The 24549-nt window shown below is 48.3% G+C and overlaps 2 protein-coding genes across 10 annotated transcripts in view; one reads left to right on the top strand and one right to left on the bottom strand.

Annotated features, from left to right (window-relative positions):
- The window catches only part of LARS2 (leucyl-tRNA synthetase 2, mitochondrial), a 269549-nt gene extending 253398 nt beyond the window's left edge, over positions 1-16151 (bottom strand). For 6 of the 9 annotated variants that reach the window (XM_027097018.1, XM_027097016.1, XM_027097015.1 and 3 more), the window contains exon 1: positions 15921-16148. The gene's annotated coding sequence lies outside the window, so the exon portion shown is untranslated. Of the gene's footprint in view, positions 1-15920 lie in introns of all 9 variants that reach the window. The other 3 variants (XM_027097029.1, XM_027097025.1, XM_027097023.1) reach the window with 3 other exon arrangements.
- A 189-nt stretch (positions 16152-16340) lies between these two features.
- On the top strand, positions 16341-18150 carry TMEM158 (transmembrane protein 158). Its single transcript, XM_027097032.1, has one exon. It carries the CDS (start codon positions 16629-16631, stop codon positions 17508-17510), a length of 882 nt encoding a protein of 293 aa, XP_026952833.1. The 5' UTR covers positions 16341-16628; the 3' UTR covers positions 17511-18150.
- The last annotated feature ends 6399 nt before the right edge of the window (positions 18151-24549 follow it).

The raw sequence follows: 24549 nt of genomic DNA, 5'->3' as shown, positions 1-24549 counted from the left end.
CAAATAAGTGAGTTATAAACTTCTTTCTGATTCTCACGCTGGTTAAAGAAATGAAGAAACTAAACCCCACACTCCTGATTCTTTTTAGCCTGTCTTTCTTTAAGCAGAGAATAAACTGGTGACAGATTTTTTATGTCTTTGCTGGTCTGTATAAATTCCAGTATGGCATTAGCTTCACATAAAATGGCTGACAACTTTTAGCATCTTCCTTTAGTGTCGTTTTAGTTCCTCCTGCCCCCTCCTGCCCTCTTCTCTCATTCAGTTTCTTATTATTCTCTTCTCCCAAATTCAAACCCAGACTACAATCTCTCATTTTGGGGTGAGGAGGCTAGTTCCACTTTGCCCACCTTACAAGACCCAAAGAAATGAGACTCTAAGTAGTAAAATGTCACCAGTCTGGGGCAATTATTTTTCAGAACTGCGACCTTCCTACATGGCCATTAAGTTTTTATGCCCCTGGCACATCCATGTCCTCCATTTGGAAGGCAAGTTCTGGTCAAATCCAATTATGTGGATTGCTGGGCCTTCAGACTCAGTAGTTACTCTCTGGTTTGACTCGAATCCCCTGACCATCCTTTCATGGCTCTGTACCTAAAATATAGTCAAGCTTTTATAAAAAACTTTTATAAAAGCTTTTATAAAAACCAATAAACCCAAAGGCCCATTCTGACTAACAAGTCAGGTGCACACAATACAAACTGTAACAAAGGGGAGTATGGGAGAGCCAAGGCCCTTTCTTTTATATATATTAAAAGAACACAGCCGGGCTTCCCTGGTGGCACAGTGGTTGAGAGTCCGCCTGCCGATGCAGGGGACGCAGGTTCGTGCCCCAGTCCAGGAAGATCCCACATGCCACGGAGTGGCTAGGCCCGTGAGCCATGGCTGCTGAGCCTCCGTGTCTGGAGCCTGTGCTCCGCAACGGGAGAGGCCACAACAGTGAGAGAAGGCCCGCGTACAGCAAAAAAAAAAAAAAAAAAAAAAAAGAACACAGCCTGTTCCAGGAAGCCAGTGACTCAAAATCATTGTAGAAACCAACGCAGAATTCCTTCCATGTATAGCATTTTTCTTCCTTAAAAGGCAGTGTATAAAAGGGAACAAACTAGCAATATTTCCTGGAATTTGGAGGCCAGACAATGCCTCAATGTTTCTTTATCATGGGCATTCTGGAGAAAGTTCCTCAGTGCTAGAGGGGAGGAAGAGAACACCCTGGGAGCCATGCTTGCCCACAGCATTTCAGCAGATATTGGAGACTGCCAACATGGATTGTATATATTACTTTGAGGAGAACGTGTGTGTGTGTGTGTGTGTGTGTGTGTGTGTGTGTGTGTGTGTGTGTACATGCGTACCCTGGTGCCCATGGCTTTAATAATGACCTCATTCCTTTCTCTTTTAGAAAAGAGAAAAAATACATAATTTGAGAGCTCGAAGAGACATTTGAGACACACCACCTCATTAACAAATGAGTAAACAAAGGCCAGAGAAATAGAGTAACTCACCTGAGTTACTCTACAGTTACTCATACAGTTGATTGGAACCAGGGCAAGAACACAAGGCAGGTCTCCAGTCTTCTAGCTGGAGAGTTTGTGCATCACTTAAATATAGGTGGACACTTACTAACACATCACTATGTACTTGGGTACAGGGAATTTGATCAAAATGAGCTTAAGTGTGCTGACTCTAGACAATGCTATTCGATACAGTAGCCACCGCACATGTGGCTTCTGAGCACTTGAACTGTGGCTAGAAACACTGAGCAACCAAATTTTAAATTTTATTTAACTTTAATTAATTTAAATGTGAATGCAAAAACCACTACTTGATTCAATAACTGGGAAACTTTAAGTCTATCTGGAACAACTCGAGTATGTGTATCTATATATAAATTTTATGAAATATAAAATACAGATCAAGTATTTCCAGTGAAAATATGATGACTGAATTGAGATGTACTCTAAGTATAAAAGATATATTAGATTTCAAAGACTTAGTATAAAAAATGTAAAATATATCATTAGTAATTTTTCTGTTGACATGTTGAAATAATCTTCCGGATACATTGGGTTAAATAAAATATATTAATTTCACCTACTTTTTACTTTTTAAATGTAGCTACTAAAAGATTAAAATTGCATATGTGGCTTGCATTATGTTTCTGTTGGACAATCTAGAGTCAGACTGTCCACACTGAAATCACTGCTCCACTATATTCCCAGCTCTGTGGCCTTGGGAAGATTATTGGGTAGCTTTGAGAAGCAATTGTCTTCTCTGAAAAATGAAAGAGAGAAAGGCGTGAGGATATCTTTCCCCTTTCTTTTTCTGTTTCTAGCCCTCACTGTGTGATGACATGGTGTTTGGGGCAATGGCAGCCACTTTTAAATGATAGGGAGAAACGTGGCCAATATACAAAGCGCACAACAGCCACTCAAGAAGGGCTAGCTGAGCAAATGACATAAGTAAAATTTCCTGGCATGTGGTTGGCTTTAAGAATCCATCATTCCCTCTCTTGCTTCTTTGCCCCCACATCCCGAACACTCTTTTCCCGTGATCTCTCCTTGTCTGCTCCTGAAAAACACATCTAAGCAGATGTAATCCAGGGCAGACACATGTGTTATTTGCATATGATTTGCCAAAATTTGTGTGTAATTGGCTTCTGTCTACAGAATCGGATCTCTGGCTATTTGATTTTAATGCTGAAATTAAGATATACAGGAGGGTCATTCCCTCTGCCTCCCTCAATCTATCTTTCTACTCTGCCTTCCCAGCTGGCAGCGTTGGCCTGGTAAGTGGGGTGTCAGAGGTCTCTAAGGGGTGAGGAGATGCTAGATGAGAGGGGCAATGGGCCAGGAATAGGATGCTTTGCTTTTATAACACGAGGAGCAGCATGAGTGTAAAGGGTCCCGACCAGGCTAAGGGCAAGGGTATCCTTGTGATGTGGCTGGACTCTGCTGATCTGGGCCTGGAAGTCGGTCCTCCCAAAGCTTTGAGCTGGTGGGACTTTGAGGGTAAGAAGAGATCAGGGCTGAGGGAGGTGGGGTGATATCCTACGGGGAAAACAAGAGCACATAATAGAGACTGGGAATCCAACAGGAATCGGGGCCAGAGGTGAGCAGGAGAAATGTGAATACCCCAATGCCCAGAGATGTTTCAGAGACATCAGGGTGTCTATGATAAATAGGGCAGATTTCCAAGGTGATTTTAATAAAACTTAATAAAATCCAAAATGACAAGTTGATGCCTGCACATTTAAGGATTTGGGGAGGGGCAGACTGATCTGTTAGTTACAGCGGGTCTCCCAAACTGTGGATTCCGATCTAGCTGGTGACACCTTCCTCCTAAGCACGGCACCCCACCCATCACTCTCATCCATCCCTTCTGGAAACAGCCAGCCCCTCCCATCTACTTGTCCCCCCAGGTCTACCCAGCATCTTCCATCACCCTCATTCCCTCTGGGACCACCCAGGACCTCCCTTTCCTACCACGGTTGTCTCAGGCTTCATGATCACTGTCCAAGAGTCAGGCAGAGAATCTGGGACAGGGCATGGAGTTTGGACCTGCACATTTAGGCCCACACAGCACGCATGATCTCATGCACAGACGGACACAGTTGCATTTTAGCAAGTCATACCCAGATAGCATGATGTCCTAGGTAGAGTTTGCTATTCTCCGAATAAGAAATACCATGAACTTCACACTTTGCCTCGCCAGCCTGCAAGGTGCCAGACAGATGCTTCCCTGATGCTAAAGATGGTCACCACGAGCCCAAACACTCCTATGCTTAGCTTACATTTTCTGCCTGGCATCTAGAAAATACTTCATGCAAATCAGCCCTCTCAAGGAGGCTGAAGACCCTCAGGTGACATTTTAAAGCAGTTGTGCTCTAAAGCAGCTTTGAATATGAAAAGGAGAAAAAAAAAACCTCACAAAAAGTATTTTCAGTTCCTGTGGTTAGTTCCCAAATACAAGTACTCTAAAAATTACACAAGAATCACCTTGAGAGGTGTTTAAAAATATGGATGCCAGGTTTTCAGCCCCAGGGATTTTGATTCCACATGTCTTGTGTGAGTCCCAACACCTGTGTTACTAGGATTTTGATATGCAGCCAGGGCTGAAACCCACTGACTTGGACCATCAAAGAAAGGTGATGATCTGTACTTGAGTCTGTTGCCACCCGGGTATCACTTGCAATTGGGCAAGGATCTCTGGAAACAAGGTTCCCAGGTAGGGAAGGGTTGTATCTCCATCCAAACAGTATGCAGATTTGTCAGGAGGCAACAACTTGATCTAAAGTTTCAGTAAAGGGGGTAGCTTAAGCAGGCATACCTAATCGTCCACCTATTTGAGACATAACCATTTATCTTCCTTCCTGTGGGACTTTTGATATAAGGGGAGCTTATCTGCCCACCTCGTCCCCAGCCATTTGGACATTTGATTTTTCATTAACTGTAATGAGTAAAATTAATAATGAAGCCCGTGGTGCAGGATAGTTTATGTTTCTTGTACACGAACCTTGTCGAAACAGGTACCAGGCGTTCTAAGGAAGACCTAGGATTTATGTCAAATTCCTTATTAAAGTGTAAGAGGAGAAACAAAGTCTGTACGTTTTGTGTTTTGTCTAAAACTGTGAGGCCTCCTCACTGCTGCCTGGGTTGTTACCATGCTCAGATAAGAAGGTTACCCACTCCTGCCGCTGCTCAGCCCACTTTAATTATTTTTACACTCAGTCCCCAATATCCCTTTAAACCATTCTTCTCTGCCCAGATAGACTGTTACACCTGTCTTTGCAATTATGGGAGAGATGCTTAAGTGCCTTTTCAAAATCCCTTGTTAATGATCTGGTAATTATTGTGGTGACTTTTCAATGAAGTGTGAAGTGCTCAGCTGGCTGTCGGCTAAGAGAATCCCCAGGCACCTGGAAAGAGGGACACGGGAAGGGAGAAAGCAGGGGAAACACCCAGAGCCTAGGTCTGTCCCAAAGTTACAGGGGAAGCCCCATCGGGCCAGAGAAGGGCCCTGCCTGAGGCTGGCAAGGCCACCAGGAGCTCCTGCTGGCAGATGAGAGCTCTCTGAGTCCTGGGAACAGTCTGACTATAGAACCTGGGGAAACTATATAAATGCCCGGCAAATCCCCAGCAGTACCCTAGTGGGCAATGCCACGTCCCACGGCTGGCTGCAGGGAGGAGCCACACTCCTGCACTCAGACGACAATACTGTCCTCGGTGCCCCTGCCCCAGTGGAGTGCCTCCCTTCCCTTCACAATCCACATCCATTTTAAGCCATCAGGGCTGCTGTCCAGAGAGGCCCTGCAAGAGCTATCGATGCTTTTCCTCCTGTCCTTCAGATCCCAGCAGCCAGTGGGGACCAAATGTGGTCCAGCTGTGCTGGGCACTCCCCACATCTGGAAGCCCAGTATGCGACCCATCTCCACACCTGTGCTCCCCAACATCCTGCTTCCACTTGTCAGAGTAAAAGGAGCACCCCAGGGACGGAGACAGCATGTTGGATCTCTCACCGCCTGACAACCCCTCATAACCAAAGAGGCTGCCACACGCATCAAGGCGTGCTAACTGGCCCAAGTTCTTGCAACACCCGAGCTGGCCCTTTATCCCCCTTACCCCACAAAAGGAAGACAGTCCCAATGAAGAGGAGAAGTGCCAGCCCTGAGGACACATTTGACCGTGGAATCTTAAGGAGCCAAGGACATCATCTGGTGCAGGCCCCTCGTTTTACCAATGAGACACTGGAACTGAAGAAGGTGACGCGATGTGCTCAAGATGGAAGGCTCACCAGCCAACACCAGGGCAGGACTAGAACCAGGTGCCCTGGGGCTTCCCCACCTCCCGTGGCTTTTCCGTCAGTGCCCACCATGAGTCTGGGGTGACTTCATATTTTCACGTGCTGACTTGGCCTGGCTCCCCTTCCTCCACCAGCAGAGAGCTGTGTCCCTGGTCATCTCTGACATGCGCTTGGTACAGTGATGATTGAGTAGAGCTGCCAGTGAGTTGACTGGTCCCTGACCTGGCTTCTGGGGCCGGACTCCAACCTCTGCTGGCCCAGCCCTGCTCCCAACACTGCTCCCCATCCTGGCACCTTCTCTGGCCTGGATACCATGGAAGCTGCCCTGGTTAGTTGCTGGAAATCATCTTTCCAAACCATGGAAAGATCTGGATCTCTTTAGTTAAGCTAATCCAGATGATGGGCAGTCTGGGATCCCCTTCTCTGGAGAAACTGGGAAGCAGATGCCCCTGGCATAAACATTTTTATGTAACGTTTTCTATCTCCAGGAATAGTACTATAATAATATGTGACAAGATGGAGCAAACACTGTTCACAAAATTCCTCTTAGGGAGAGTATTCTATGTGTTCAAGAGAAATGCTCCAAGTCAGTGGTTCTCAAAGTGTGTCCCCAGACCAGCAGCCTCAGCATCACCTGGAAACCATCAGGGGTCTTGTTAGAGATGCAGATTCTCAGGCCCCACCCTGCATTGCTGCATCAGAACCACTAGGGTGGGCCCTCCAGGGGATTCAGGAGCAGTTAAGGTCTGGAAAGCCAATTTTGGTGGAGATCGGGAAGCTCCAGAACATGCTCCAGTGGCAAAATCCAGGGCTCAATGGTCTTGTAAGAAGGAAGGGTCTGGTTCCCTGCATGGCTCAGGTCAGGGGAGTCCCAGGATAGATTGGGAGGTAGGATCCAGGGAAGAACTGGATTGCTCTTTACAATAGAAGGGAAGGACTTCTGAGGTCCCCTGAGGAAATCTAGGGGAGAGGAGAGTGAAGACAGTGAGGCTGGGTGCTATGTGGGAAAAAGGAAGAGAGAGTGAGACCCCCATAACAGGGAGTATCTCAAGATATTGTCGGTGGAATCACAAGCCTTATGCAATGTGCCCTCTCCCTAAACTGCACAAAGCATCGGTGAAGGTTATGCAAATAACCAAAGTTCTGGGGGTTCTACACTCTGGACACCATGAGAGGAGCTAAAGTCTGCATGATGGTCTCAATGCCACACTCAGCAGAAAACTCTCTGTAAAGAGAATTGTCATGGCTGCGTACTCTTTCATAAGGAGAACATTTCTCTATTTCCTAGCCATCCCCTTACTGGGGGGCATTTTGTTGGTTTCCAATTTTTCACCATTGTAAACAACATGATAAATGTCTTGGAGCTACAAACTTTCTCTTTATTCACGATTATGACCTTGGAACACAGATTCACAAATGTTGAGTGATTCGGTTCAAATGCTAATTATATAGAGAACAGAAATTTCCCCTGAGATTGAGCAGGGGAGGGAGTGGTGCTCATTTATGAATATGATCAAGGAGAGAAAAAAGTGTCTTCTTTCTTTGAGAGAATTAGAGGGGTTCAAAGAGTACAGCTGGCATTCTGGGGGCTGTGAGAAAAGGGAGTAGAGGGGCTTCCCAGTAAGATTAAAGCAGTGCTAAAGCTGAGGGTGTTTTGAGTGATAACAAGAGGGCTGACAGATAGCTGCTGCATGTATTTGGTTGCATGTGTCAGACACGCAACTCTAGCCTGCTTCCATTTTCACAACTGTGCTTTTAAGCTCACAATCTGGTCAGAACAGGGGCAGTGCAGGCTTCAAGTCCTGCTAGATCAAGGGTCACAAATGATAACAACAAGCCTTCCGGCATCTCTCAGAAACTGCTATTGGTTATTCCTTCCTACTGTAAACAGGCTTTCTGTGTGCAGGGAGAGGAGAAATGGGCAGGGGGTGGAGGAAGGAGTGGGCAGAGCTGCAGACAACTCCAGTATTCCTTCATTCCAGCCAGACATGCCAGAGGAAAGAGATGCCTTCTCTCCTCCAGCTTCATGTATCAAATCCCAAGGACGGTCTCTGATTGGCTGGCTTGGGTCACATGCTCCCTGGGCAAATCATTAGGGTTAGGTGGCTGGGGCACTATGATTGGCTAGGCCTGGGTCACATGTTCATCACTGAAACCAGGGTCCAGGTACTCTAACTGGTAGCACCACCAAAACCATACAGATTTAGGGAGCAGCAGATACCCCAGAGAAAGGGAGGTCCTTTCCTGAAGAAACAGGCAGACAAAACCAGATATTCACTATCTGTATTCCTTCATACCCTGGCAGCTACTGTTAGTCCATCACAATATTTCCCCCTTGAGCCAAGATTCAGCCTCAGAATCCTTCTGAACACAGCACTCAGGTAATGACTTCCAGCCAATCCAAGCTAGCCTACAAGATAAAAGTGATCTGCCATTTTGAGGCTTAAAACAAGATGCCAGATCACTGATGAACAAGAGACTAAAGTGAACTGGATTTAAGAAAGGTGTAAGCCACAGGGGTCAGTTCAGAACCCTAATGGGTCCCCTCTGGGAGATGCCTGCTCAGGGGACTGTAGGTGACTGCAGGTATCAGTCTCTGTGACAGTGAGATGGTTGGGCCCTGGTGGAGCATGGGACATTGTGAGACTGTCTGCCTATGGGAAGCCAAATGTGTTTCCTTTCCATTACTGTCACTGAAAAGCGAGTCACAAGTGGGCAGTGTGGGAAATCTCTGAGCTTCACTCATTAGATTTCCACAGGAGTTTGGCTTTAAGAGAAATCTGATCCCTCCCACCTGTGTGCTCCATTGCTTAGTCAGCAGCCAGCCAGAGAGGGCGATACATGCTGGGCTAGGGTGGACAGGGCTGGAACCACAGGCCCAGTTCCAGGGTGGCACTGGGTTCTTCCATGGAAGGGCTCACAGCTCACATCTCCAAAGTGCACAGGGCAAAGCAAACTGAGGTACCATCAAAATGAAGACTGCCATTGACGGGGACAGCCTGGATGGTGAGGACAGGGCACAGCCAGCTCTGGGTGACCCTGGTACATAGCTTCAAGCAGGCAGTCACCTGGGGATTCTCATACCATGCAAAGGACTGCAGGAGTTTGGCCAACAGGCCGGGTACCAGGAAGAAGCATGACCTGATGGCCCCAGTGGCCTCACTTGGACAGTGGGCTCCAAGTTCCTGCCTATTCCCATGGACTCCTTCAGGACTTAAGGGTGGGGTTGGTTCAGCCTGGGCTTCCACTCACATCGGGGTCTCCTGGGGCCTGACCCAGGTTCTTAGCAGAGCTGGAAGGAGAAAGGCTTCAATGCATCAGAATGGAAGCTTGCCAAGTGTGCTGACACTTTCAGCCCACGCAGTCAATCCTCCATCGTGTAAATAGAGTTAGGAGTGTGATTCTGGTAATTATAAAGCCCATTATTTTCCTCTTCTTCTCTAAGTAAATTAGAAAGGCTCTTTGCTCTCCCTTTGCAACTGGACCTCATTTTTAAAGTGCAGCTGTAAAAGCACTGCAACAGACTGTACTTACAGAGGTGCCATGTTTGATGGCCAGTTGGCCATGGGTTTTGGCTTCCAGCCCTGGTTTTGCTGCCAACCAGACTGTGATCTTTGGTGAGGCCAGCAGCCATCTTTGGGCCTTGGTTTCCCCATCTATAAAACGAGGAGCTTGGACTAGGTGGCCTCTGTGATCCCTTCCAACTCTCATGGCCACAGGAATCCAAGTGTGCTTGATTACTAGGGATGGCTCCGGGTAGACAGGAATGTACGCTAGCTTCTTTTAAGCCAGGAGCCATCCCTCTTTCTTTATTTTCCACATACAATGATGAACCCCTGCAGGTGCAAATACATCCATTTCCACAGCAGTGTAAGGAGAGAGGAAGAGCTGCGTGCCCATGTTTCTGGAACCCAAAGTGCTAGCCACTCTCACTGAATGCTGCTTTGCAATAAGAATCCCATTTAACCCTTAGAAGAGAGCAGCTCTTAGGCCCATTTCACAGACAAGAAAACCGAGACACAGTAAAGTACTGCATCCAGTCTAGGTCTGCCCAGCTCCAAAGGCCATGTTCATAGTCACAACTCTCTCAAATCTCCAAATCTGGGGACTTTAGTAGAGAAAGAATGGGTAGACCAAGAGGCCAACTCAACACGAAGGCAATGCCAGGCAGGACCCCTGAGTGACAGGACATGCCCAGGCAAGTGGCAGATGTCCCCTTGAATGTGGGGCCAGTAGATCCAGCAGGAAGGGGGCGCAGTGAGAAGGCATGAAAGACTTTGACAAATGTGTTCCAATGTTCCTGGCCCTCTCCAAATGGGCTCTTGCTTCCTCCGTCTCCTCCCTACCTCTGGAAACGGAACACCAACGATTTCACTTGAAGGGAGTGTTTGGTGCTGTTTTGAAGCAGCATGAAGTAAATTTTTATGACGCTGGTTACTGCTTGATGGGGAACATTTCAGCTGCCTTGGCTCTGATGACCCAGCTCTGTCTCCCATATTTGCCATACTGAAACTCTCAGAATTTACATTTATAAATGTTAAATGACATTTTAATTTTTTATAAGGTGGATACAAGAACAACAAAATAGGGCTTCCCTGGTGGCGCAGTGGTTGAGAGTCTGCCTGCTGATGCAGGGGACACGGGTTCGTGCCCCGGTTCGGGAAGATCCCACATGCTGCGGAGCAGCTGGGCCCGTGAGCCATGGCCACTGAGCCTGCGCGTCGCGCGTCCGGAGCCTGTGCTCTGCAACGGGAGAGGCCACAACAGTGAGAGGGCCGCATACCGCAAAAAAAAAAAAGAACAACAAAATATCATTTGCTTTAAGGGTTGTCTTTCCAAAAGAAATTACTTTAAGCAACACCAAAGTTTTAGAAATGCACATCACCATATTACCAAAAAAAAAAAAAGTTTTTAAAAGATAGTTTCAGTTAGTTTGCCTGACAGATGCTCACCCTGGAAATAAGTGTTTAATGGCGGTTTTTTCACAGAAACTATTCTGCTATCCCCATCAATGGGGTTTAGTCAATACCTCTTGAATATTTCGCCAAGTAACTTGTGAATACATTATCTTAGAATCCATCAACGTCATACCTGAAAGCTCTCAGGTATCTCAGGAGCTCCAGGCTGGATGTCTGCGCAGCTGAGCAGTCCCTGCTGAATCCCAGGTTCCTGACCAGCACTTACTGAGTACCAGGAGCCCTGATGGCCCTGGAGGCAGAGCAACAGGCATGGGGAATCCAGGGCTCCATCCATAAGGATGCACCAGATTGGGAAAACATCCTCCAGAATTTCAGTATTGATGGAATTTATGAACTGGGACTGAGTGTAGGCTAGATATAATTGGAATGCTGAAGAGATGCAGATGACCCATCCTTTGCCAACTGCCCAGACATCCTGCTCCTGCTTCCTCATCATTAAAACAGGACAATAACCTCCAACTCACAAGGCTGTCGGTGATGGCAGAGACCATTTAGCAGGGCTGTGATTAAGAACACTGTTGTCAGATGAGGTTTGGATTTTGGTTCCACCACTGTGATTCTGCATAAGTGACTTAATCCCTCGAGGCTCCGTTTACCTCATCTGTAAAATGGTCACAGTAATCTCTTTCTCAGGAGACTACGGTGGGGATGCATTTCAAGTGGTTGACACAGTGCCTGGAGCACAGTAAGTGTCTGTCAAGGGACAGTTATCATCTGGTGAAGGTACCAATGCTAGGCCAAACCCAAAAGAGGGTCTCACTTGGCAGGATTTCTCTCCCCTTCAAATTATTTCACATATGTTATCACCTGGGCACCATTTTCTTCCTCACAGTTCTCTCTTAGATACTCTCCATCTTCCTATAACAGCACAAGCTTCTTATTGCCTCAAAAAGTCTTTGCTGAAATCTTACCAGAAGCCCAGCATGATGTCTGGGTCTCTGGATAGAAAAGAAATACCAGCAGTGGCCCTGCCCACCATGCACAGAGGATATCCACAAGCAAACAATGAATGCACCAGACTGAATTGTCTTAGTAACAGCTTGAGCTGGCCACAGCAGCCTTGTCCCAAGGCAGCCCACGATTAATTGCCAAATGAATTGTGTGGGCTATAATTGCTGCCAGAAGTACGCGCAGGGAAATCTCCCTTCTGACCACAGTGATCAGGAAGAATAAACATCCACACCCTGGAGATCTGGCTGAGCCACCCGGTGAGGTCACGAAGCAGCCTGGAAGCAGAGGGCACAGGACTGGTCAGGCTCTAATCACCTGAACACTGGGGGCCCCCAGCCCTCCCCCAGTGCCTGGTACAAAGGCCCAGCTCTTCAGCTGCTCCTGCAGTCAAGTTTCCCATCTGAGGAATGGGATTTCACAGGGAGACTGGAATGAAAAGAATTCTTCCCCTATTTCCTAGTGCCCGCCCCACCCCACCCCCCCGCCCCGTCAAAACACATGCCAACCCAACTACCACAGCCTTCACCAGTGACTCTGGTATAGCTGAACCACTGGTTTCTAAGCCCCTCTTTCCTCTGTCCTATTTTTACGATTCTTTTGTGGTTCTTGCTTACTTCTCAGTCTACAGCGTGTGGTAATCATATCTAACAAATTACTGTACCTGTGGCACTCTGAGGTCGTTAGATGAAAGGAATTCAAATAACCCAGGGAGATTTTTTGTTAATTATAACTTCAGTAGGCAGCATAAGGAAAAATTAGCTAACACCGGGGGAAGGACACAGGAAATGAAAAGAATGAAACAACTGGGCATCATTACTAATTATTTTCTTTGAAGTCCTCATGATTGTTTTCTAACAATACAGTCCATGTAGAAGAACTTGCTATTTGTATTTTATAGACAAAACAGAGATTTATCAAAGTCTTCCATTCGTTTGATAAAAATGATAGGACTTGAGGAGATGGAAGGAGTCTCGTTTGCCTTTCTTTCTTAGATAGAAGGGAAGTCTGGGCTCATCTGGGATGTTCTTCCTAGTCATTCAGCTTGCCCTGACTCATGTCCCTCAGTGCTGCTGGGTGTCAGGGTTTGCGAGATCAATCCAGTCTTCCAGGTCAAACTCTGCCCCGGCAGGTGGTTCCCCATGGGACCTGGCTCCTCCACCAGTCCCAGGCAGGGCAGGGCCAGGTGGGCGGTTCCAGGCCTGCAGGCTGGTAGGGGCTACGTGAGTCTTGTTGCTGTGGAACTGGCGTGGCTCTGTCCATCTCAATTCCCTGACCGCTCCCCGACATCCTGCCTGATGGGTTGGCCCAGTCTATTAAATTCACTCACTCATTCATCAGCTAGTCATTGAACCCCTACTATATGCCACGCACTGTTCCATTGAACAAAACAGATAAAGCCCTGCTTTGAGGCAGCAAGCATTCCAAAGAAGGGATAGACATTAAACAAAGAAGAAAAACCTATGGTGTGACGGCTGAAGATAAGTACCAGGAAGACACGGAACCATGTACAAGAGGATGGAGAGGGATGGGGATGCTGGGAATGGGTGCTGTTTTACAGGAATGGTCCGGAAAGGCCTCTCCGGGGAAGCTGACATCTTAACAGAGATCTGTGGGAAGGGAGGGAGCAAGCAAGATAGCTATCAGAAAGAATGGCATCCTAGGCAGAGGAAACAGCATGGGCAAAGGCTCTGCGTCTGCATTTGCTTGCTGTGTTCCAGGAATAGCAAGGAAGGCAGTATGCCTGGAACAGAGCCGGTGAGGGAAAGGGAAAGTGGTAGGAGATGGATCAGAGAAGGGACCAGGAGCCAGACAACTTAACCAGGTCTCCTCCTGTAGCTTGGGCAGAATTCTTAACCAGCAGGCCAACTCACTTAGTCAGCAACTGCATGTTGAGTGCCCTATGCTCCTGGCTGGACCCCAGATCCCCTCTGGGCTGAAGGGAGGAACACAAAGTGATAATGGCTGTAAAAGGTAGTGGGACTTCAATTTCCTTTTTTTTTTTTTTTTTTTTTTTTAAGTATTAGTTGCACATTTAGAGAATACGAAGATTGCAGAAAAGAGCAGAGAAGTAAAGAATCAGGTAGCCGGGATTCTAATGGTTTCCTCCACTGTTTTCCAATCTTTGTCTAATGCTGTTATAATATGTTGGTTATATATATATCTTTAAAAAGAAACTCGACCAAAAGTTTTTATCAAAATGAAATTAGAATTACACCATATATTCTTTTAACTTATGCACAGACTTTGGTACCCAACCTCAATAAGACAAGACACAACTAGTTCTTTGAAAAGCACAAACTTTCGAGTCAGTGGAGACTGGACTGATATTCCAGTTTTGCCACCAGTTGCTGTGGGGCCTCAGGTGGGTTACTCACGCTCTTTGAGCCTCAGTCTTTTCACTGTAAAATAGGTATCACATCCATAGGATTGTTGAAAAGAGTAGAGATGATGTGTGTAAAACACCTGGCATGTGGAAAGTACTAAATAAATGGTGGCTGGTCAGAGCTATTAGCAAACAGGCAAATTTGTCCAATCAACAAACACAGCCTCTCCCCTGTGCTCAAGTGCTTCTGCCATTGCTGGTAACACAGAAGTAAACAAGACCGAAAACAACGTAATTTTATCTTATCTTCCCAAATTCCAATTGCCCCTAAAGACAGCAAATCAATCTAGAACTGTGTGGTTGTCCCTCTGAACGAGGGTAAGGTTTTGGAGTCCTACACGTGCTGGAAAAGTGGGCAGAATTCAGGTTCCTAGGACGCAGGGCAATGGTGGCACAGCCTTGCAGCTAACTATTTGGCTCCCCAAGTGGCTCTGTGTCTTCTTCCTTTGCTGCTGCCTCCCTGCTGCTCAGACAAAGCCAGCAAGCTCCCACCTCTGGCTGAAACCCTGGAGAGCATCACCTACTGTCAAAGACAGTGGACTCAAAACCCACCCCTTGAAGACTGGGCCTCTCTCAGCCCTGAAGATTACCTGAGGCCCCTGTTCTTGGGCTGTTCACCAGCCACATGGCTCAGACTAAAACCGCTCTGCCGTATCAGACAATAAATTCTGTTCCTGGCATGCAAGTCTAAAAGGAAAACTAACTTTTAATAAAAGCACGAAAATTCACATTGTTCTCTCTGGTAGCTTGCTTCCCAGCAGAAAAGTGACGAAGGCTTAAACAAAAGGGAGTCCCATCCCCTCAAGGAAATTCATCATTTCTGTAGAAACCAAGGGTCATTCCAGACAGCCAGCTCGGGCTAGACTGATAGGAACTACATCTCATCAGCCAACGCATGAGCACCTCTGTGAACAGATGGACAGACACTGGGTTGAGTGCACTGATCACAGCAACCCCGCAAGGCAGGTACCACTGACCCCACTGTTCAGATTGGGAAGCCAAGGCCAAGTCAGAATAATAACTTGCCCAAGTGGAAAGAAGGCAGGTAGGTTTGCGACCTATATTTTGGAGCTGTTTTTACATCTTCCTCAACCTGGTTTGACTTATTGTTAGAAACAATGGATAACTCTGCCAGAAATGTAATCAGCCACCAAGCCTAGCAATGTAGTTCTGTTCAGGAAATGGAGCTGGTTTAGACGGAGTGCCATTTCGGTGATGGCCTGTTTCTGCTCTCTCCACCCCTTCCCTCTCAGACTCAGGAATAGCTGGTGCTCACGCAGCACACTGGCTTCAAACCACAGGGGTATTCTCTTGGAGCAGCATCAGTGAATTTTTCTTACCAAGTGTAAAAGGCCAAACTGCTAGGAAAGTGTTTTTTAAAATATAAATCTGATCTTGGCACGTTATTCTTGACAGGCCTTCCTCCACTTAATATCCTAACGGAGATGAATCTTCCCTTGAACAGACTCTACATACAAATCTTTCATAAATACGTGCTCATTGGACTTGCCAGACAGGGCCTTGCACATGAGGAGCTGTTTCCTGGGAATGAAAGTCCCTATCAGGAAACCCCAGAGCTGCAAGGTTATGGGGCTCACATTCCCACCCGACCCTCTCCACCCCAACTCCATAGAGTTCTTGGAATTTTGGGGTTTGCTTGCTGTGAGAATACCAAGTGGATCTATTGTGTTGGAGGTACATTAAAAACCCGCCAAACTCTCCGGACCTAAGAGTCACTCTTGGCCAGGAGTTCTGGTTCTGGCTGTTGGGGTGGCCTGGGGAAGTCTTTCCCCCTCTCTCCGCCTCAGTTTTACCTTCTGTAAAAGGAGCGAGGTCCAGGTGAGCACTAAGGTGAGACATCTCAGGCCCGCCTCAGGCGTGACAAAAGTCTCCCTCCGAGGACGCCATTCCCTCAAAGTGCCTTCGCCGCTTGGAGTTGGACTCCGGCGGTGTGGCGGGGCCGCCAGGGCGCGTCCGCAAGCTTCGCGAACCGGGCCAAGCCACCGCACCCCAAACTATCGGAAAACAGCCACAGAAGCGACCGTCCGGGCCCACGCGCAGGCCTCGGAGTCCCACCCCAGCAAGCTGCCTACACCCCTCCCGGCCCGCCCGACCACGCCCCCTCTCCCGCCGCGGCGCGTGCAACCCCGCCCTCCCCGGAGTCTCCGAGCCTAGCGGGCGGAGGGCGGGGCGGGATGGGGCGAGGCGCGCGGGAGGCGGAGCCGAGTCGGGGAATCCTGCTCCCGGCGAGCGCAGGGCCCAGCAGAGCCGCCTGGCCGTCCGAGGGCTCCCGCGTCGGGGGCGGCGGGGAACCCCAGACACCGCCGGGCCGGGAGGGAGCCACGCGCCAAGCGAGCCGCCGCCACCGCCTCCGCGCCGCCCCCGTGGGCTGAGGGGGGCCCGACGCGTCTTCACTCCGCCCGCCGCCAGTCCCCGCGGTCCCGCCGTCCGCTCGCCGGCTCGTCTCCCGCGCGCCATGCAGCCACCGCCTGCCCTGCGCGCGTAGGCGCCCGCCACAGGCCATGCTGCCCCTGCTCGCCGCGCTGCTGGCCGCCGCCTGCCCGCTGCCGCCCGCCCGCGGCGGGGCCGCGGACGCGCCGGGCCTCCTCGGGGCGCCCCTCAACGCCTCGGTCAACGCGTCGTCTGCGGACGAGCCTGCCGCCCCGCGGCTGCTGGCCTCGGCTGCGCCCGGGGCCCCCGAGCGCCCCGGCCCGGAGGAGGAGGCGGCGGCGCCGTGCAACATCAGCGTGCAGCGACAGATGCTGAGCTCGCTGCTCGTGCGTTGGGGCCGCCCGCGGGGCTTCCAGTGCGACCTGCTCCTCTTCTCCACCAACGCGCATGGCCGCGCCTTCTTCGCCGCCGCCTTCCACCGAGTCGGGCCGCCGCTACTTATCGAGCACCTAGGGCTGGCGGCGGGCGGCGCGCAGCAGGACCTGCGCCTCTGCGTGGGCTGCGGCTGGGTGCGCGGCCGCCGCCCCGGCCGCCTCCGGCCCGCCGGCGCCACCGCCGGGACGCCCACCGCGCTGCCCGCCTACCCCGCGGCCGAGCCCCCCGGGCCGCTGTGGCTGCAGGGAGAGCCGCTGCATTTCTGCTGCCTGGACTTCAGCCTGGAGGAGCTGCAGGGCGAGCCGGGCTGGCGGCTGAACCGCAAGCCCATCGAGTCCACGCTGGTGGCCTGCTTCATGACCCTGGTCATCGTCGTGTGGAGCGTGGCCGCCCTCATCTGGCCGGTGCCCATCATCGCCGGCTTCCTGCCCAACGGCATGGAGCAGCGCCGGACCACCGCCAGCGCCGCCGCCGCCGCCCCCGCCGCCGTACCCGCTGGGACCACCGCCGCCGCCGCCGCAGCCGCCGCCGCCGCAGCAGCAGCCGCGGCCGTCACCTCGGGGGCGGCGACCAAGTGACCCGCCCCACTCCTCCCCTTGTCCTCCCTATGTCCGCGCTCTCGGTGCCTTTCCCGCCGGGAGACTCGGCCGGTGTGCTTCGTGCAGTAGTGACCGTTAGTTCTTCCGGGGAGGGGTCCGCGGAAGAGGCCCCAGCGTGTGGGAAAAGCCAGGTTTGTGCCGCGCTTCTGGCTCCGAAAAGCAGATGCAAGCCCTTGCCCTGCAGGGTGAGATCCGCAGCTTGGAAGACGGAGAGGAGGGAAATGGGGCCCTTTCCCCTCTTTGCGTCCCCCTGCCCTCCTTCCTCCCCGCACCCACGTGCCCTATATCCATGGCAGAAAATGACCAAATCCTGTGTATTTGTTTTATATATTTAATAACTGTTTTAAATGAAAGTTTTAGTAAAAAAAATCAAATTGCTATTGCTGTAGTAAGGGAAGCTCTTTGTATCTGAACATAGTAATTGAAGTTTGTTGTTTTTTAATTTATTTAAAAGGGGGAGGAGGCATGGGAATGATTTAACACTGATATATTGTTACCGCTGAAAATGAACTTTATTAACCTTTTTCCAAGTCGATCTATCCAGTGACGTGGCCAGATGGGCATTTCTTCTTGTACTTCTGTGTTTTTTTGGCTTTTAATACAGACATTTTCCTCCAGAGATGCGTATGTGTCTTTATTTGATTCGGAAAAGGAATCCAAGAATTACAAGATAATCCCCTGAAACGTGAGTAAGGGAATCTTCAGAAAGTGAGAGAAGGGCTAACTCTGTCTCCCTTACCTGTCTGGGAGAGGCGGGAGATGGAAACCATACTACTGACCCTAATGGCAGTGTTTTTGCCTCTCACCACGCGGCCACCCCCACCCCTCGGCCTCACTGACACCCGTCACGGCGGCATACAGGGTTTTATGTGATTTATCTTTTTACGCATTTCCCTCAGGCCCTGCAAAACACCAAGTTAAGTGCCAAAACGGTGAAATCGGTAGTTCCTCTGAGCCAGGTGTCTTTCATGAAAATGACTCATTTTAAAAGGCATGTAGACTTCCTTTTCATATGTGTAACCTTTAGTATACGAACACATTTCAAAAGCTGGTTTTAAAGCCTGAGCTATTTTGGCATTAAGATTTTTTCAAGGTAAACTCTTACAGACTAATTAACACCTTAAAAAAAATTTAAGCTACTTTCTCTTGTTCCATCTCCTCCCCATCCCCACTTTTGAGTGAATACTTGATAACTGTTCTACAGCATACTGTTCTAGTGAATACTAGGTATCGTTCTTGATAGTTCTCAAAGTGGTGTCCCTGGAACAGCAACATCAGTAACACCCGGGAACTTGTTAGAGATGCAGAACTGGGGCCCTGCCCAGGACCTACAGATGCAGAAACTCTGGGGTGGGGCCCAGCAATCTGCTTTAACAAGCCCTGTGACAAATTCTGATGGGATTCAAATTTGAGAACCACTGTGTACTAGTGGAAGAGAACCTTCAAAGTATGTAGCCTCCTTTTATCTCAAGATGTCTCTATTATATCAAAGAAATGGGACCCTTTTTTCACAGGAATCTGTCTGGAGGAGAGTCTGGGTCATTGCCCTGTAGCTTCAGTTGTTCCTGTCTCTTAGGGGTCCAGGATATCTCTAGCAGAAGCCAGCCTCTTAAGAGAGGAAAGCATGAGGGTGGCAGTCTTCCTCTATCTCCTGATCCAGGCATTGGAGAAGTTCAGTATAATGCAAATCCGCTAGCCTCATGCGTCACTGTAAACCTTCTTATACCCCAAAGCAAGGTAGGTTGTGAACTGCTCTTTTCTCTAACCCTGTGGTAACTAGCAGGGGAAAATCAATAACTTTCCTAACTTTGGTCAATTTTAATATAGTCATAGCATTTGTAATTCTGGAAGGCATATTAAGAATTCCTAGGACAACACACACACACAGTCACCCTGATTTTTCCAAGATGAAAATTGAGGCTCAGGTTCAGCATTTTGCCTACAATCACACAGCTACACAAAAAAGCAGAGCTGAAACCAAACCTGGGTCTTCTGCCTCCCTGACTCTTATTTTTTCATCACCAGAAACTGCCCTTTCTAGGTGAATTAGGAGCTAGCCACTCAGAGTCTGATCCTCTGTTGACCCACCCCTGTCACTGTCAGATTCTGTGTAGTCACAAATGCAAAGGAGCCGGAGAGCATCAATTTTTTAAATGAGACACTCAGGCACTTGATAAAACTTTCTATCTATGTATTTTTACACACACACACACCTAAAACGTATTTAGATCTATCGATCAATCGTGCTACACACACACACACACACACATACACACGTTGGATGATCGGTTAGTTCACTATGCTGACTTTGGCTGCTTTCTAAGAGCCAGAGCTCTAAGCAGGAGACTGCAAAGTGAGGATGGAGCCTGTGTCCTGTTGGTCTCTCTAAGTTGGAACCATCCACTGGGTAAAGGAAGTAAGATGCTGGCAGGCTCAGCTTCAGGGTCTGTGCTCCTAGTCAGTTTGATTTGCATCATCTCAGTAGTGAAACACTTCCAAAAATGCAGTTTACTAAAGTACTAAATCAGTACTTCTTTGACGGGACAGGAAGTGTGCCACTGTAGCCTGTGTGCACCTACGTGTGCAATTCCCAGATTACAGTTCATTCTTTAAGTCTCCTGAGTGATGGAGGTCATCAGCCTGGTGGCCATTCCAATGTTTGGGTAGAGTGGGTCCCAAAAGAACTCAACTGGGGAGATTTAGACAAAAATACACTCTGGATCTCCACGACCTAGGAGTCATCAAGGCAGAAGGATGGAAGGAGTTAAAATGAAAGAAAGGGGGCTTCCCTGGTGGCGCAGTGATTGAGAGTCCACCTGCTGATGCAGGGGACACGGGTTCGTGCACCGGTCTGGGAAGATCCCACATGCCACAGAGCGGCTGGGCCTGTGAGCCACGGCCGCTTAGCCTGCGTGTCCGGAGCCTGTGCTCCGCAACGGGAGAGGCCACAACAGTGAGAGGCCCGCATACCAAAAAAAAAAAAAAAAAAAAAAAAGGAAAGAAAGGAATGGAGAGAAGGTCAGAGCAGGCGTCCCCTCACCTGGCCTAGCCCCTCCCCCACCGCACAGAAATGACTCGTTCATTGACAACAGGGGCAAGAAGAGGGCTGGTCTTCACTGTTCCAATTCTCTCCTTTCACTGGGGAAGAATCATCCATTTCTCAGCTAGGTTAAAAGGTTTAAAGCTACAAGGATTGGGAGAGTTAAGAGCAATATAAAGACACTGAGTGCATGGCTGAGCCTTTCCCTGGGAACACTGGGAGAAAAAGTCACTAAGAGAGGATGAGGATGACAGAGGGCAATGGCCCAGACCCACCCAGGTCGCTGTGGTCTGGCTGCTATGCTGTACACCTCTCACCTCATCCTGGGTGCTCCACAGCGCCTGTTCGGGTCATCAGCGTCCCGTCTCCTGTCTGGTCTCCTGCTGTAGACCTTCTGTTGCCCCCAGCCCCCAAACCAGGGCAGTCTCTCCTTCAGACAATGCCTTTGCTTTGCATCTCCTGGGACATCTCTCCCAGTGCAACACTTGGCTCCTTCTGGGCTGGGAGTGCCAAACCACTTAAGCACGTGGGGACCGCCTGGGAACAAACCGGAAACCAGAACTCAGGTATTTACCAGATACCACCTACCACTCTCTCTGGCTCTTCCCTTCTGGGTCTTTGGTTTTAGTGCAAAACTGTGCTGTGCAGTGTGCTCACACTAGGCATCAGCAGACCCCGAGGTCCCCCAGCTCCTCCTTGCCAACTCTTGGTTCTCTGGGGTTCTTGTTCTCTAGATCTTCACCTTCCCTGGGTCTTACCCTAAGGACAAGCATTCCTAGCAGTCTCCAGCTCTCAGAAATCTTCAAGAACCTCTCTCTTCTCTGGGCCTGCAACCTCCCATCAGCTCTGAGTAATTTCTTAAATTTACGCGATTTTTCCTAATGCCCCACCTGGCAGCTCCATCACTGGTCAGCTCCTGCTGTTCTCTCCAAAGCCAGGGTCTCTGCTACCAGCAGGCCCCTTACCATTCACAGCCCTCTGCCTTTCCTCTACCTTCTTCCTGAGAAGCTGCCATCTCTCCCTCCTCACCTCCAGCTACCAGGATCGCACAGTCTGCAGCCCAGCCTTGGCATCCCCCACACAGGTGCTGAGGCGTGGTAATTTCTGCCATGCCCTGGGAAAGGCCAGGGTCCAAGCATATTTTGAGGATGATGGGGATTTACTGTGGTTCTCTGAGGGCTGGTAGCATGGCTGCTGCTCACCCAGGACAATTAAAGGCCTCTCTCCTCCCTCACCCTGAGCATTTTCCTGGTGTTCTTACTGCCTGAGTATTCCCAGAACTGTCTCCTTAAAGTACCGGGGTGAGTTAGTGTGCCTCTGAGGACCCATTATTTTTTGTGCTTTCACAGGGGCAGTGATGAAAGTCAAAATAATTGGCATCTTGATAACATCCTAAGGCCTCATTTTGACTCTTCATACAAATTGTCTCCTAGAAAGCTTTTTTGGCACTTGAGAAAATAACTTACCTTGGGGGTACCCAGCAGGCCCCACTTTACTCTGTGACCAGAATCCTTCCTGGGCTCCTGGGAAGTTTTATCAGACTTTCTGAGGGTCAGCAGGCAGGGAGGGGGGTGGGGAAAAATTGCTGACCGCATAGCTCTCTACCCCACCCCGGTCTGACCCTGGACTGCAGGTGTGAACCTTGTTCGGAACCTAGAAGAGCTCCCCAACCCCTCCCAGTGGCTGTGCTACAGTGTCTCTGAGTCCCTGTTGTTTTCCCGGCAGTCCAAGGCTCCATGTTGTTCTATCCCAGAGGATATACTTGTGAATTGCAGCCTAGCTCTTGGCCTTGTACACTTAGCCACTCTGGACTTAAATCATGATTCACACTGTGTAATGATCTAGAATTGTGATTTTTATCATTGTAATAATTTGGAATCTTATTTCAGAATATTTTATGATCATAGGAGTACCCTGTCTTGAGTTAAATGCCATATTCTTTGGTTCTCCTAGTACGAAAGATGCTGAGTTTCTTAACATTATACCCTAAATCACCTCCTGTGTTCCTAGATAATTCTGCAACCTCTAGAGGAGGACTACACTGGAAATAATAATAATAATCATCAAAAATACTATTGTTATTAATTGTTCTTTTGAATTAGAGAGGGAGAAGTAGAAGGGAAAACAATAACTAACAGGAGAGGAGACGTGAATTTAAAACACCAGCTTTAATTTTGCACAGCAAACAAAACCATAAACAAAATGAAAAGACAACCTACAGAATGGGAGAAAATATTTGCAAACGATGTGACCGACAGGACTTAATTTCCAAAATATGCAAAAACTCACACAACTCAACAAAAAAAAAGCCCACAAATAACCCAATTGAAAAATGGGCAGAATATCTAAATAGAAATTTCTCCAAAGAAGACATACAGATGGCCAACAGGCACATGAAAAGATGCTCAACATGGCTAATTATTAGAGAAGTGCAAATCAAAACCACAGTGAGGTACCACCTCACACTGGCCAGAATAGCCATCATTAAAAAGTCTACAAATAACAAATGCTGGAGAGGGGATGGAGAAGAGGGAGCACTCTTACACTGTTGGTGGGAATGTAAGTTGGTACAGCCACTAGGGAAAATGGTATGGAGGTGCCTCAAAAAACTAAAAATAGAGTTGCCATATAATCCAGCAATCCCATTCCTGGGTGTATATCCAGAGAAAATTCTAATTCGAAAAGATACATGCCTCCCAATGTTCATACGAGCATTATTCACACTAGCCAAGACATGGAAACAACCTAAATGTCCATCAACAGAGGAATGGATAAAGAAGATGTGGTACATTTATACAATGGAATACTACTCAGTCATAAAAAAGAATGAAATAATGCCATCTATATGGACCTAGAGATTATCATACTAAGTGCAATAAGTCAGGAGATAGCCTAATCCACCAGAGGGCAGAGAGCAGAAGCAAGAAGAACTACAATCCTGCAGCCTGTGGAATAAAAACCACATTCACAGAAAGATAGACAAGATGAAAAGGCAGAGGGCTATGTACCAGATAAAGGAACAAGATAAAACGCCAGAAAAACAACTAAATGAAGTGGAGATAGGCAACCTTCCAGAAAAAGAATTCAGAATAATGATAGTGAAGATGATCCAGGACCTCAGAAAAAGAATGGAGGCAAAGATCGAGAAGATTCAAGAAATGTTTAACAAAGATCTAGAAGAATTAAAGAACAAACAAACAGAGATGAACAATACAATAACTGAAATGAAAACTACACTAGAGGGAATCCATAGCAGAATAACTGAGGCAGAAAAAAGGATAAGTGACCTGGAAGACAGGATGGTAGAATTCGCTGCTGTGGAACAGAGTAAAGAACAAAGAATGAAAAGAAATGAAGACAGCCTAAGAGACCTCTGGGACAACATTAAATGCAACAACATTCACATTATAGGGGTCCCAGAAGGAGAACAGGGAGAGAAAGGATCCGAGAAAATATTGAAGAGATTATAGTCGAAAACTTCCCTAACATGGGAAAGGAAATAGCCACCCAAGTCCAGGAAGTGTAGAGAGTCCCATACAGGATAAACCCAAGGAGAAACATGCCAAGACACATAGTAATCAAATTGGCAATAATCAAAGACAAAGAAAAATTATTTATAGCAGCAAGGTAAAACTGACAAATAACATACAAGGGAACTCCCATAAGGTTAACAGCTGATTTCTCAGCAGAAACTCTACAAGCCAGAAGGGAGTGGCATGACATATTTAAAGTCATGAAAGGGAAGAACCTACAACCAAGATTACTCTACCTGGCAAGGATCTCATTCAGATTCAATGGAGAAATCAAAAGCTTTACAGACAAGTAAAACCTGAGAGAATTCAGCCCCACCAAACCAGCTCTACAACAAATGCTAAAGGAACTTCTCTAAGTGGGAAACACAAGAGAAGAAAAGGACCTATAAAAACAAACCCAAAACAATTAAGAAAACATACATATCGATAATTACCTTAAACTTGA

This window comes from Aethalodelphis obliquidens, unplaced genomic scaffold, assembly GCF_003676395.1.
Source record: "Aethalodelphis obliquidens isolate GAN/ISIS:26980383/991018 unplaced genomic scaffold, ASM367639v1 scaffold111, whole genome shotgun sequence".
NCBI lineage: Eukaryota > Metazoa > Chordata > Mammalia > Artiodactyla > Delphinidae > Aethalodelphis > Aethalodelphis obliquidens.
Note: the sequence above shows the minus strand (reverse complement) of the source record. Positions and strands in the feature narration are given on the sequence as shown.

Bases quoted from the DNA above. Each gene is read 5' to 3' on its own strand.
- TMEM158 (XM_027097032.1), top strand. From the start codon at position 16,629: ATGCTGCCCCTGCTCGCCGCGCTGCTGGCCGCCGCCTGCCCGCTGCCG.